The following is a 14,691-nucleotide window of genomic DNA, read 5'->3' as shown; positions in this document are numbered from 1 at the left end:
ACAGGTCATTTTTTTTAGAAAAGTTATTTTGTGGACAGATATTTATGCACAGGTGTGCATATTTTGTGCATGCTTTAAATCTTTAAAGAGATGCTGAAACCAGAATTTAAACCATTTTAGATTTATCATAATATTGTCTTTTAGTGCGATTTATAATTTTGCCATAAGAGTATTTGCCTGATGCTTTTATACTATGTATCTGATCCCCCCATGTGCCTTTATGAAGGGGCTGCCATATTTATGCAGCAGTAGTCTGTTAGCATTAGAAGCTAAAACTGACAGGTCGAAAAGGGACAGTCAGGTTGGATCAGGTTTAGGAATTTCAAGTAACAATTACTTACAAAAGCAGCCCTATCAGCAAAAAAACATCAACATGACCTAAAGGCAATTTTTAAATGTATATTAATATTTCGAAGAGTAGTTTTTTAGTGTCAGGATAACTTTAAGCACATATTTATATTGGTTTCTGGAAATCAGGTTTAGTCATAGTACATTCTAGTAGTGGACCAATATTGATCACTGGCATAAAAAAAGTTGCTAACTTTTGGACAGACATAATATCAAAGGCTATTGTGAAACTAAGCTCTATAGTTAGTATAGGTATGGGTATATAGAATTTAATTAAAAGTAGAGAGGGGTGTGTGTATGGATGCTGGGTTTTCATTTGGAGGGGTTGAACTTGATGAACTTTGTCTTTTTTCAACCCAATTTAACTATGTAACTATGTAACTATGTAACTAACCTAGAAGCCATGCTAACTGAATTTGATGTCCAGACTGGAACCAAGTCAACAGTAGAACTGTACACAAAGTTGACTTTTCTGGGATTAGAAATTGACACAGAAGTTGATGTAAGCAGGGTACCAGTAGAGAAATTGTGTTTGTGGTTGCCAAAGAGAACTGGAACACAAGTACTTGCTTGTAAGGTGATCCCTACGTGGAAAATATTTAATGGAAGAATGAAAGGTTTTTCAGGAAAAGGTTTGTTCAAACAAGAATTAAAAATAGGTGTGCTGAGAGTGAAGGTATAATAGCTAGTTTGGAAATGGCAAGTCATCCCAGCCTTAGTGGCAGCATCCTGGTGGTTTATTCAGTTGACATCCTCAATAAAAATAAAAGTAAATTTATTTAATACCAAATTATGCTAAGGCAGTTCAATAAGAGGCTAATTTCATTGTAGCTCTTGAAAATTTCAGGAAGAAGGTTACTATTTGTGTGGTGGTTCAGTGATCAGACATCAAAATAATCTTGTAGGGGCCAATTTACTTAGCTCGAGTGAAGGAATAGAAGAAAAAAAAACTTTGGATTTCGAATGGTTTTTTTGGCTACCTCAACCATCGAATGGGCTACTTCGACCTTCGACTACGACTTCGAATCAAACGATTCGAACTAAAAATCGTTCGACTATTCGACCATTCGATAGTCAAAGTACTGTCTCTTTAAGAAAAAACTTCGACCCCCTAGTTCGCCACCTAAAAGCTACCGAAGGTCCCCATAGGCTTTGCTAGCTTTTTTTGGTCGAACAAAAATCATTCGATCAATGGATTAATATCCTTCGAGTCGAACGTTTCGAAGGATTTAATCGTTCGATCGTTCGCTTTTTCGTTCGATCGTTCCATTGAGCGAATATCGCTAAATCCGTCATCTTCGATATTCGTAGTCGAAGGATTTAACTTCGACAGTCGAATATCGAGGGTTAATTAACCCTCGATATTCGACCTTAAGTAAATTTGCCTCCAAATGTACGGACTTTGGTTTAGATATTTAATGCCAACCTACAGGATGGTATTAAAGGGGTTTTGGGACTGGACATAGCTATCCGTTTGATGTAGCTCTCCAGTTTTTTCTTGCTAGGGGAAAAAAGAGGATAACATAGGAACAGTTTAAAAAAAGCGTTTTATTACCCCTTCCTTTTTTAATGGAGGAATGCTACAGAATAGAGAGGGTGGGACTATGCTCAGGTTATCAGGTTCTGATTGTACATTCACGTAGACCACCATGGGTTGCTCAAAGACAAGAAAAATCAGATGAACCAGGGTTCCTGGGCTCCTCCTTTGCAGACACTCTGAATTTTACATTTGAAGTTAACTGAGCTGCATGTTGTTTGCTTGATAAATTTGAAGCCTCTGGCTCTGTCTATTCACAATTTCCTTTGATTTGCAGGTTATTTTTCTGTAAACAGCTGTAAAGTATTGGAAAATAGAGTGGTCCATAAATATTTGGACAGACAACTTTTTTGTTCTAATTTTGGTTCTGTACATAACTACAATGCATTTTAAATGAAACAACTCAGATGCAGTTAAGACCTATTAATTTCTAATACTTGGTTGAAAACCCTTTGCTGGCAATGACAGCCTGAAGTCTTGAACTCATGGACATCACCAGATTCTGGGTTTCCTCCTTTTTAATGCTCTGCCAGGCATTTACTGCAGCGGCTTTCAGTTGCTGTTTGTTTGTGGGCCTTTCTGTCCGAACTTTAGTCTTCAACAAGTGAAATGCAGCTCAATTGGGTTCAGATCAGGTCACTGACTTGGCCATTCAAGAATATTCCACTTCTTTGCTTTAATAAACTCCTGGGTTGCTTTGGCTGTATGTTTAGGGTCATTGTCCATCTGTATAATGAAACGCCTCCCAATCAATTTGACAGCATTTAGCTGGATTTGAGCAGACAGCGTCTCTGAACACCTCATGATTCATTTGGCTGCTTCTGTCCTGTGTCACATCATGGATAAACACTAGTGTCACAGTGCCACTGGCAGCCATGCACGACCAAGCCATCATACTGTCTCCGCCGTTTTACAGATGCAGTGTCGGGCTGGGACACCAGGGGCCCACCCAAAAACCTTAGACCAGGGCACTATTATTCTTCCTCCCCTTACTCAACCTAGTCTCTTGTTTTACATACTATAATCTATTATTCCATCTATGTTCTTATATAAATAGGGAATGGCCATGAATTATGCCAAATGTATAGTAGCATGAGGGTCCACTGACACCTGGGCCCACCGGGAGTTTTCCTGGTATCCCGGTGGGCCAGTCCGACACTGTACAGATGATGTGGTATGCTTTGTATCATGAGCTGTTCCACGCCTTCTCCATACTTTTTTCTTGCCATCATTCTGGTAGAGGTTGATCTTGGTTTTATCTGTCCAAATAACCTTTTTCCAGAACTGTGCTGACTTTTATTGATGTTTTTTTAGCAAAGTCTAATCTAGCCTTTCTATGTTGATGCTTATGAGTGGCTTGCACCTTGCATATGCCTACCTCCTGGAGAGTGTTGTTCACTTGTTTGGCTGGTGTGAAGCGGTTTATCTTTATCATGGAAATGATTCTGCGATCATCCACCACTGACATCCAGGTATTTTTGCGTTACTTTCTTTCTTTCTCAGGATGTACCAAACTGTAGATTTTGCCAATCCTAATATTGTAGCAATTTATTACTCAGATGGGTTTTTTCTGTTTTTGCAGCTTAAAGGACCAGTAACATAAAAAAAATTTTTTAAAAAATTCGTTAGTATACATCAAAAAATATACACCAACCCAAATAAAACGTTAAAATTGAAAAACCTTTATTAAGAAATAACTTACCGAATCTCCACTTCCGCTCCTGTACAGAAAAGGCGACACGGCGATGATCCATCCTGCGGCACTCTATTTCTTCTCCCTGGCTATCGCCCATATTGTACTGACAGCGTGTGAAGCTGCGTTGTGCATTGCGGATACCTCGATGTACTGTATGAAACAGCCTGAATGAAAAGAATCCCAGGAAAAGCACAACTGTGCAAGCAGCCACTGTCGGGATTTTATCTCTCACCCGGCTCTGGGGCGCCATTCTGGTGCGATTGGATTTGGATCTCACCAAGGACCTCTGTACACGGACATTACCTCTCTAGAAGCCGCGAGGCCAAGGGCCTCTGTACACGGACATTACCTCTCTAGAAGCCGCGAGGCCAAGGACCTCTGTACACGGACATTACCTCTCTAGAAGCCGCGAGGCAATGCACGGCTCCCCTGTCTTCTTCCAGCGCGTCCTATGGCTACACGGCTGCCTGTTATCTCAGTAAGTAGTATCCATCTGGGCGCACATGTATTATGTTTCATTTCCAGCAGCCCTCAAGACTAGATACATTAAAGTGTAGCTTTGGTAGGCGAGTGTGTTACAATGTAACTAATTATACATCCTTGTCGCAATACAAGCAGAAGATGTTACTGTTACAAATGAGTGTCCAAGTCCAGGGACCTGCCTGATAGGAACTGGTAAAACTGGGATAAAATGCAAATTCCTTTGCCCTGGAGGAGAATTCTTCGCTGGGCAAGGGGTTGCTGGGCTCTGGGTATTTCTCGGCCGGATGATAAGAGCAAGTTTTCTGTAAATTTATGTTGTGGGACTGAGATAACCGGCAGCTGTAGCCAAATGACGCGCTGGAAGAAGACAGGGGAGCCGTGCATTGCCTCGCGGCTTCTAGAGAGGTAATGTCCGTGTACAGAGGTCCTTGGCCTCGCGGCTTCTAGAGAGGTAATGTCCGTGTACAGAGGTCCTTGGTGAGATCCAAATCCAATCGCACCAGAATGGCGCCCCAGAGCCGGGTGAGAGATAAAATCCCGACAGTGGCTGCTTGCACAGTTCCCACTCAGTCCTTCCATGGCTGTGCTTTTCCTGGGATTCTTTTCATTCAGGCTGTTTCATACAGTACATCGAGGTATCCGCAATGCACAACGCAGCTTCACACGCTGTCAGTACAATATGGGCGATAGCCAGGAAGAAGAAATAGAGCGCCGCAGGATGGATCATCGCCGTGTCGCCTTTTCTGTACAGGAGCGGAAGTGGAGATTCGGTAAGTTATTTCTTAATAAAGGCTTTGCAATTTTAAAGTTTTATTTGGGTTGGTGTATATTTTTTGATGTATACTAACGAATTTTTTAAAAAAAAATTTTTATGTTACTGGTCCTTTAAGGAGGGCTTGTTTCACCTGCATGGAGAGCTCCTTTGACCGCATGTTGTCTGTTCGCAGCAAAATCTTCCACATGCAAGCACCCCCCCCTTAAATCAACTCCAGGGCTTTTATCTGCTTCATTGATAATGACATAACAAAGGAATTGCCAACACCTGCCCATGAAATAGCCTTTGAGTCAATTGTCCAATTACCCCTGGTCCAATTATTTTTGAGCCCCTGAAATGAAGTGATTATTTTAAAAAAAGGCTTTAGTTCCTCACATTTTTATGCATTCTTTTTGTTCAACCCACTGAATTAAAGCTGAAAGTCTGCAGTTCAACTGCATCTGAGTTATTTCATATAAAATTCATTGTGGTAATGTACAGAACCAAAATTAGAATAAAGTTGTCTGTCCAAATATTTATGGACCTAACTGTGTATTTATATATATATATATATATATATATATATATATATATATATATATATATATATATATATATATATATATATATATATATATATAGTCCACTCAAAAAAACCAAAAATCAAATATTCAAAATTTTATTGTCAACGTTTCGGCTCCATAGATTGAGCCGTCTTCAGGACGGCTCAATCTATGGAGCCGAAACGTTGACAATAAAATTTTGAAATATTTGATTTTTCATACTAAGACCTGGTTGATGCGGTTTTTTTTTTGAGCGGACTATGTTATTGTTGTAAACCAGCACACAGGCATTGGACTATTTGCCGTGTGCACCAGCTACACAGTATATATATATATATATATATATATATATATATATATATATATATATATATATATATATATATATATATATATATATATATATATATATATATATATATAAATGATTATACCACCTAAGATGGTACTTTGGTACAGAAAAATCTCAGAATAACATAAGGAAGGCAATCATAGGTGGAGGGGGACTTTTTTGTTGGGTAGGGTAAAGGTGGTCATACACGGGGCGATAAAAGCTGCCGACAGACCAAGTCGGCAGCTTATTGGCCCGTGTATGGGGCCCCCCAACGGGCTTCACCGATCGAGATCTGGCCGAAAGTCGGCCAGATCTCGATTGGATGGGACAAAAAATCACGTCGGATCGCGGCCGCATCTATTCGTTGATGCGGTCCCGCGATCCGACCGCCCGTTAGCCATTGTTAGGATCCGATCGTTGGGCCCTAGGGCCCATGATCGGATCAGCCCGATATTGCCCACCTTTGGTGAGCGGATCTCTCCATGTATGGCCACCTTAAGTCTAATGTTACATCAACAGTTTTTTCACCAGCAATTTTCCATTGGCGGAGAAACAGCTGACTCACTCCCATACTATAGGCACTGGCAAAAGTTGTAATTCACCTGTCTGAGCACTACAATCTGAAAACTGTCCCATACATGGGCTGATTTATGTGCTACTAACTGATGTGCCCACAGGCTGCATGGACAAAGCCCAGACTATTTTGAAAATTATGCATAGTACTATTAATATTACAATTATAGAAAAAAGTTCTGTTCAGCCACATTACTGCTTGTGTTGTTTAATAGTAAACCGTGTGTGTTGGTCTACTTACACCCAGGCAACCCTGCCGGCCACAACTCACATTCTCAAACGAGCATGGACGGGCCTGCATCAACACGCTTAACCTTTTTCAGTGGCGGACTAGGGGTAGGCTGCTTATGAGGTATGTGCTTGGCAACCCCCCAAGCTTTGCACCCTAGGCATGTGCCCAGGGCTGTATATAGGTCCAATGCCGAACTAGGCATTGGACCTAAACATGCCCTTACGGCGCGCACGTGACCTCACTTCTGCAGTCTTCCTCTGACTCACTACCCCTCACCCCTTCAGCTCTGTCACCGGATTTCCTATGGATTTTGCATTGAAAATCTTGTGAGATGACGTAACTGTTGTTAGCAGGTAGTGTTTTTTTTTGTAAAGACACTAGTCAGCAGCACCCCTCTGTCCCTCCCCCCTCAAACAAGCTCAAATAGACGAGTCGGTCATTCAGAGGACATTTTGTTTTTTTAGGCAAACAGGTTTGGGAAGGCGTAGCCTCCTCAAGCCTTAATGAAAATTAAGGCTATCACAACCTGAACTTTTTTTTTATTTTATTTTTCTCACTTTGAGAAAGGCCTTAGGATAGGCCGAAACATCAGTCCTCTTATCTTTTAAAAAATAATTAATTTTGAACTTTTAAGACCTGTGAGTGCGGATAATTTTCTATGGACATATACGCATTTGATGAGAAGAAGCTGCACTCACAGGTCTGCTATCAAATAAAAGTGTAATTTATTCATAGGCACAAACTAACATTTCAGCCTTTTTAAAAAAAAATTAAAAAACAATTTTGGTCCTTTGGTTTTCTCAGTGTCCAAAGTAGGCCTGGTCAGTCCACTTGAGGCCAAACTACAAAACCCGCACTGCCCAGTATTAACTGGCTTTCTTTCACAGTCCTTTGTACACAAGGGTTTTTGTTTAAGGGTTCAACACGATTCTGGCGGATCCGAAAACATAGACGTCAAGTCGGATGCGATGGAAAATAAGGTAAGCTATAGCAATGTCGGATGATGTTGCATTGTTCGCCCGATGCGACACGACTGTCAGATGCATACAGTCGGATGAACGCTGCGCCACGATCCGACATTTGTATTTCTTACCTTATTTTCCATTGCATCCGACTTGACTCCTGCGTTTTTGTGCAGCGCGTCGGATCGAGCCTTAATCGCCCGTGGAGTTCCTCCCTTAGTTCTTTTTAACACCCTCTAGAAAGACTTGAAGCTCACTGACTGCAGGCACATCAGCCCCTCAATTTGCACCTGTGACTCCTCTTTATGTATCCCTCTGCTGCAGTAAAAGGCAGGTGTGTACCTGGGTGGAATGGGAAAGCCCATCCTGTACCTTCCTTCCCATTCCAGAGTCCGGCCCCCGAATAACTAAGAAAAACACAGCAACTGGTGTTGCTGTCAAATAACCCCCAGACTCCTTCCCTGACACAAATACACAATGGCGACAGCCCAAACAAAGGAGAATTATACCTCCCGTCAAGGTCCTAGCCCTGGTGTCCTCTACAATATATATCCCAGCAGCAGCATGCATAAGCATTGGATAATTGTAAAATAATCAGGATGCTCAGTATAATGTCCCTTGACCTGTGGGATGGGTAGCCAACTTTCATGTTTGCTTTAGTTCTTTTTGCCTGTTGCACAGAAGGCATATATCTTTTTGCCATGAAATACATTTTGAACACCCCAATTAATAAATGTATTAAATAGCATTTTTCTAATTTACATAGATCTTAGGGAAATCGCGGCCACGCTTTTATATATTTAAAAATGCTGTGTACTTTGTAAAGCACCTGCTCGGCGTACTATAGTGGTAAATACTCCATCTGTCCAGCAAAGTAACCACATGCTGTATTCAGTGTGAGAAATTATATATATATTCCTGGCTCCTAGGGTGCACAGATGAGTTGAGTTGAGTCAGTTGGAAGGCGCTTTTAGTTCATATTATTTTTAGCGGACAAGCAAATATGTAAAATTTGCCCGGGAATGGCTATTTCTTTTAGGACCTAAAAATTGGTGTATTACACATCGACCTCATTTCAATTCAGTATGGGGGGTGGTTACTGGGGAAACACTTTCTGCAGTGAATAATAGTGACATCCCTGATAGCATTGTTTCTCTACTCTAATACTTTTATTCATGTTACTGTAAAACAGACCACTCTATCCTTGCAGGTTCTGTGAAACCCCACTGTTAGGAAATCACTCAATAGATCAGCACAGCATGCACTTGCATTGTGGACTCTCAGATCTGTGGTTTCTAAATATAATCTAAATGTCATATTTGAAATATTTACCAATGTTTAATTAACTCCATGTGAGCTAACCATTATTGCTACTGCATGCAGGTAGAGATCACTGTAGGTTGTCAACATGTTTCACATTTAGTGATTTAAAGTATTTATGAATTGGAAGGGGGGGTTACAAAGAGACTGTGGAATGAGCTCGCTGACCTTGACTTTTTTAGTAAATCAATAAGTGGGAACTTGCTGAAAATGTGAATATCCACAGGATTAAATGGGAGGTTGTTTAAAAAATGGTTGTACATAATTTGGAAGCATTGTAACAACCCCTTATTTTTGAGATTTGGTACAAATAGATGTTGCCCAGCTACCAAATGTTTATAATGTTAAAATTTTTGCCAAAATCTAAAATTTAGATCTTATTTTTTATATTTATTTGTTTAACCAAGTGACTATTCTAACCATTAAAGATTGACATCTAAGATGTAATCCATCCACCCGCTGTGCATGCATGCTGCTTTGCAAGGGTCTAATATACTTGGCCCTGCTGAATGGATATAATATGATATGATATGATATGGCACACCAATAGAAACCATTTACATGGTGCAAATTTGTTACTAAACATTTACACTTGTAAATGATGACCTTCGCACACCCCATCAATGTTTCAAGCCAGGTGGAACATGTATCTTTATAATTAATCATTTTTATTTTACTTTTAGAAAAAAAAATTTTTTATCTACTCTATTGCACTTCACCTGGTCTGAGGTGGCGAAGGCAAGTCTGGCACAAGAGGTAACGTTCAGTAAAATGCGCAAGTTAGTGAATTAGCATAGTTACGTTCCTTCGCCATAGTGCAACTTCGCCTGGCGTAAGGGTGCGAAGTATCGCTAGTGTAGGTCCACTTCGCTAGCGAATTTACGCCAGTGCCCTTTAGTAAATCGGCGAAGTAGCGAAATGACGTCACGCTGGTGAATTTTCGCTAGCGTTAGCAACTTTGCCCTTTAGTAAATTTGCCCCAAGGTTAGGCTGGATTGTGCAAGGTACTGGAGAACACACTTAAGTAAAATGACAAACCCCCTCCTCCTAAATTATTATAGTTGTGTGCTGTATTATACTTAGCTCTCAGTTAGCTTAATTTCTGGGCTGATTTACTGGCAATATCTTTTAGTGAAACTTGTCAGTGGGCGAACATAATGGGCAGAATGCAAATGGTAATAGTATAGCCTATCTTTAATACAAATTATCTCTTGAACCTGTTACAACTGAGTCACAAGCTGAATGTGAACTAAAGACATTTAAGATTAAAAATTGTACACTAAATCTGGTATTATAAATAAATGATATGTTATTACAAATATTGTTGCTTAATGGAGGCAGATTGGCTGGAATCCACCAAATGGAAAATCTTACCACTCTATAGGGCTTATTTATGAACGCAAGCACAGGTGCAAAGTGGGAAATCTGTGGAGGATTTTTGAATCTATGTTGGCAGAAGTAGTACAGTAGCATTAAAATCTTATAGAAGCATATGTAGAAATACAACTAAATAAGTGTAAACCCCTATACTATTCCTCTACATTTACCATCCTCCCATTGAAAACATAGCAAGCTCTGCCCTATCGGTTTTCCACTTTGCAAACCTTGTCAGCTAAATTATGGCCATATCATGCCTTTTTCCGTTAATGGATGAAGCATCATAATCCAGCCTCTTCCAGTAATCCTATTGGATTTTATCTTTACTGTACCTAATGCCACTCACAACCACTAATCTCATTCTACCTGCTGTGCCATGCTTTCTTTTCATCTTCATTTTGTGATGCTTGCTCTGTCTGGAAACCATTTTAAGAAGCCTGCAATCTTTTTATCTTTAGCTGCCATCCCCGGCGCCTGTTACTGAGACCCAGTTAACCTTTTAACAGTATCCTTCTGTACTGAAAATTCTTTTTTCTGGATGTCATTTCTGGAGGAATGCTACTTTACAGTATATCTGTAGCAGCTGCCACACTTTCTTTCTTTGAAATTCATCAAGCCCAACTCTTCTGGCTCGGTTTCCGCCTTCAGTTATTTTATTTCCCTTTCATGATGGCTATACTTGGGTTTAAGAGAATGACAGAAGGGGGGGGCAGACAAATAATTAACAATTTTACTGTTTGCTACAGTCCCACCAGCTTTCTTGTTGACTTGAATCCCAATGATTAAGTTTACTTCACTTGCAACCCCATGGACTGCCATTTTTAATTTCTACTAGTGCTTCTATACACACCAAGGCCATCCCCAAGAAGTTACTAACAAGAGGTGGAGAATGGACATACAGATTTTTCCATACTAACTGTGAAATGACGTCTCAACTTTTAAAATTGCTGTTAATTTTAAAATATGATTTTACATAACAACTGAGCAATTGAGCCTACCAATATCCTAAATTAATATGTGTAGCTTTTTAAAGCTCCATTTTGGGCTGCATACTGAGCATATCACAATGTACAGTGTATATTTTAGTTTTTCTTAAATGCCCTCTTATTCTTCTCCAGATTCTCCCAAGCAGTCCTTGATTGTTTTTTATGCATATATGCTTTATGCGACTAAGTGTAAATTATTTAGTGTTCGTGTCATATTATGTATACATTTTTATTCCATTTTATTGTCATCATAGTTTAGCCAACAATATCTATTCTTCATTTTAATAATACTTCACTGGAACAGACCCCCTTTACTTTCCACTTTGCCTCCTAACATGCCATTGAACCTTCACCCTGTGTAATGTGAATTCCCCATCTATTTAATTTTTCTTTTGTTTCCAGATAATTACAGTTTTCAAATTGGAGTCTGTTGGACCTTGCACCATGTGTTCATATTACAAGCATTTTTGGAAAATGCTCTGCATTCAAGTCTCACCATGAAGCATGAACTACCCAGCCAACACTGTGTAATGAAGCAACAGTGACAACAGTACAAAACAAAACTCCTGAACATTATTCAAACATAACAGTTTCAGCAAAATGGAAAACAATAGCAAATTTGACAGCCCTACTAACATCTCTTTGGCTAACCATGACATCGTTTTTAGCATGATTGAGTACAAAGCCATCTCTGTTTTCCTAGTTTTATTTATATGTGGCATAGGAATAATTGGAAACATCATGGTGGTTCTGGTTGTGTTCACTACTCGGGATATGAGAACCCCAACAAACTGTTATTTAGTTAGCCTGGCAGTAGCTGATCTAATGGTCTTGGTAGCTGCTGGATTGCCAAATGTGTCAGACAGTTTGGCAGGCACATGGATTTATGGGCACGCTGGCTGCCTGGGAATAACCTATTTCCAGTATCTGGGGATTAATGCCTCATCATGTTCTATCACAGCATTCACTGTGGAGAGGTAATTATAAAAAATATCTTTAAAAACCCAGAACATTAATTTAAAACATTGGAATTAAATAATACAAGTAAAAGGGTTGTATTGTAATGCTCTCCCTTAACACAAGTTTTCATTCTTCTTTCCCCATGAGCTATGGTTTTCTAGACATTAAGTACCCTTGGTTGCTGGCTAACGTTCAGGCAAGAACGCTAGTCCCTGACATTTCCATAATCAATATTTTAACAAGGTCCCATAATTATTTTAACTATTTCATATGGCACAATAGGATCCCACAAATTGGTTTACTGTGACTGGTAAAGAACTGGTTATTTAAGTTCCATATTCTTTGTCCAACTTCTGGGCTTTAAGAAGAAGAAGAGATGTGTGAATATATAAAATCTGGTGGTGGTCACTTATGATGCCAAACACTACCCCTTATGGAAGCAGGTAGTTCTGTTGACTCCTCCCTCCTCAATCTAACTCACCTAGTGGGTAATTGTTAATTTAATAACCAGTTCACAGGGATTTGCTGTATATGACACCTGAGATATTGTACATTTGGGGATCAAGGATCAATATTATTTCACTTATGAATTAAATCACCTTGCTTCCTTGAATTTAAATCGCATTTATGTTAAAAACAACATATAATAGAAACTGCATATTAACTAACTATTTTGTGGAAAGTCACACAAAACAGGTGCTATATTTAGGAAAAATCTCAAAAACTGGGTTACCGCTAATATACAAGTAAAGTGGGCGAAAGTAAATCCACAGCTAAGCTTCATGTTATTTTATCATCTTGCAAGAAACATATTGGGTTAATGAGGAAATTTATCTCAGACAAGTAATATATGCACTTTTATTTCATAGATACATTGCAATTTGCCATCCTATGAGAGCACAAACTGTCTGCACTGTATCCCGGGCTAAACGTATTATTGCCATTGTTTGGATCTTTACTTCAATTTACTGTATGTTTTGGTTCTTTCTGGTGGATATCCATGTGAACAAAAGTCAAAAAGTTGAGTGTGGCTACAAGGTCTCCAGAAACCTCTACTTGCCGATCTATTTAGCTGACTTTGCAATATTCTACGTCACACCACTGCTTGTAGCCACCATCCTTTATGGTCTTATTGGCAGAATTTTGTTTCTCAGTCCCATTCCCCAGCATCCTGAGAGCACAACTGAGCGCTGGAGAGAGAAAAGTTCCAAAGAAAAAAGTGAATCAGACACAGAAGGCAACAAGCCAAGTAATCGGCTCAAAACAAAGGGGGCTCTGAGCTCCAGAAAACAGGTAATCAACAATCCTTCAATTCTATCAAAACCAGATGAACTGAACTATTATGCAGCCAAATGTATGAGAAAGATGGCAAAAGGTTACAGAGCATGCATTTTATATAAAAGTTTTTCAAGAATTAAAGGTTAGTATCTAAGCAGAGATGATCTCTATAAAAAAATTTTGAAAAGTGTTTTAGCTTAGGCAATTAACAGTACAATTGGATATGGTATTACAACCCAAAAAAACTCTAAAGTAGAGGTGTGAGACTGCATTATACACAGTGCTGAATTGAGTAAAGCCCCAAGGCTCGAATAGATATCCAAGAGGAGGTTTTATTAAAGTTCATCCAAATAAATGTAATGTTGAGTGTGTAATAGTAACTGTATTATTATAAAAACAGGAAATGTTTGCCACCACTTCTCCTCAAAGTCAATGTGCTGTTCTTTACAGTCTAGGAAGAGCATTCTGGAGCTTTTTAAAAATTATTGGAAGATTATTGGAGTTTTTCAGATAAGGGGCCAAATTCAAATCAGTGAGTAAAAGTTATCTCATGATTTATCACGTGAAAACTCATGATGAGATTCAATTTGAGGAGAGAAGACTTTTCTCCTAATTCATTTCCAGTTTTTTCCCTTAGACTTCAATAGAGTTTTCATGTGATAAACAGTGAGGTAAGTTTTTCTGAATTGAATTGTTTCTCAAATCGAATCTCGTCCATGAGTTTTCACTCTGAACTGAGTCGGGTAGAAGGAGTCTTTCCATAATTTGGATCACTATAACTTAAAGGTAAAGAAAGTGAAAATCACTGGGGGTTGCTGAATAATAGACAGTGATTTTAAATTTCCTTCTCCTTTAAGTCTGCTAAAAAATATTTAAACATGAAACCCAATAGGATACACATCTTAGTTACCATCAAGTACGAGGAAATGTTTTATTATTACAGAGAAAACAGAAATACATTTTGAAAATTTGCTCAAAAATTTGCTCAAAATGGAGGCTAGGGTATATTGCCTTCCCCTAATTTGGAGCTTTCTGGTTAATAGGTTTCTGGAAAAGAGAACCCATACAGATATGAATACAGTAATAGCACATTTCTAATTTGGTTATCTATAAAAATAAATTAAACCAACACACATGATGATAGCAGTATCCACTGCACAGATTAGCATTTAAGTTGGGGCTGGCATATTTTCTGTATAGTTTAACCTATTCTCTATTATTCTTGCTAAGTTGCTATTATTAGGCAGTTAAATGTATGCCCTAGAACATAACCATATAGTTAGCTAAT

The 14,691-nt window shown here is 39.0% G+C and overlaps 1 protein-coding gene across 1 annotated transcript in view; it reads left to right on the top strand.

Annotated features, from left to right (window-relative positions):
- LOC108704068 (thyrotropin-releasing hormone receptor) overlaps window positions 1-14,691 on the top strand; it is a 28,472-nt gene that overhangs the window by 977 nt on the left and 12,804 nt on the right. Inside the window, exons 2-3 of the mRNA XM_018240450.2 lie at window positions 11,568-12,142; window positions 12,995-13,418. Of these exons, the coding sequence (XP_018095939.1) occupies window positions 11,766-12,142; window positions 12,995-13,418 (801 nt within the window). The 5' untranslated portion in view covers window positions 11,568-11,765. The remainder of the gene's footprint in view (window positions 1-11,567; window positions 12,143-12,994; window positions 13,419-14,691) is intronic.

Source organism: Xenopus laevis, chromosome 4S (assembly GCF_017654675.1).
Source record: "Xenopus laevis strain J_2021 chromosome 4S, Xenopus_laevis_v10.1, whole genome shotgun sequence".
NCBI classification, from domain to species: Eukaryota; Metazoa; Chordata; class Amphibia; order Anura; family Pipidae; genus Xenopus; species Xenopus laevis.
Note: the sequence above shows the minus strand (reverse complement) of the source record. Positions and strands in the feature narration are given on the sequence as shown.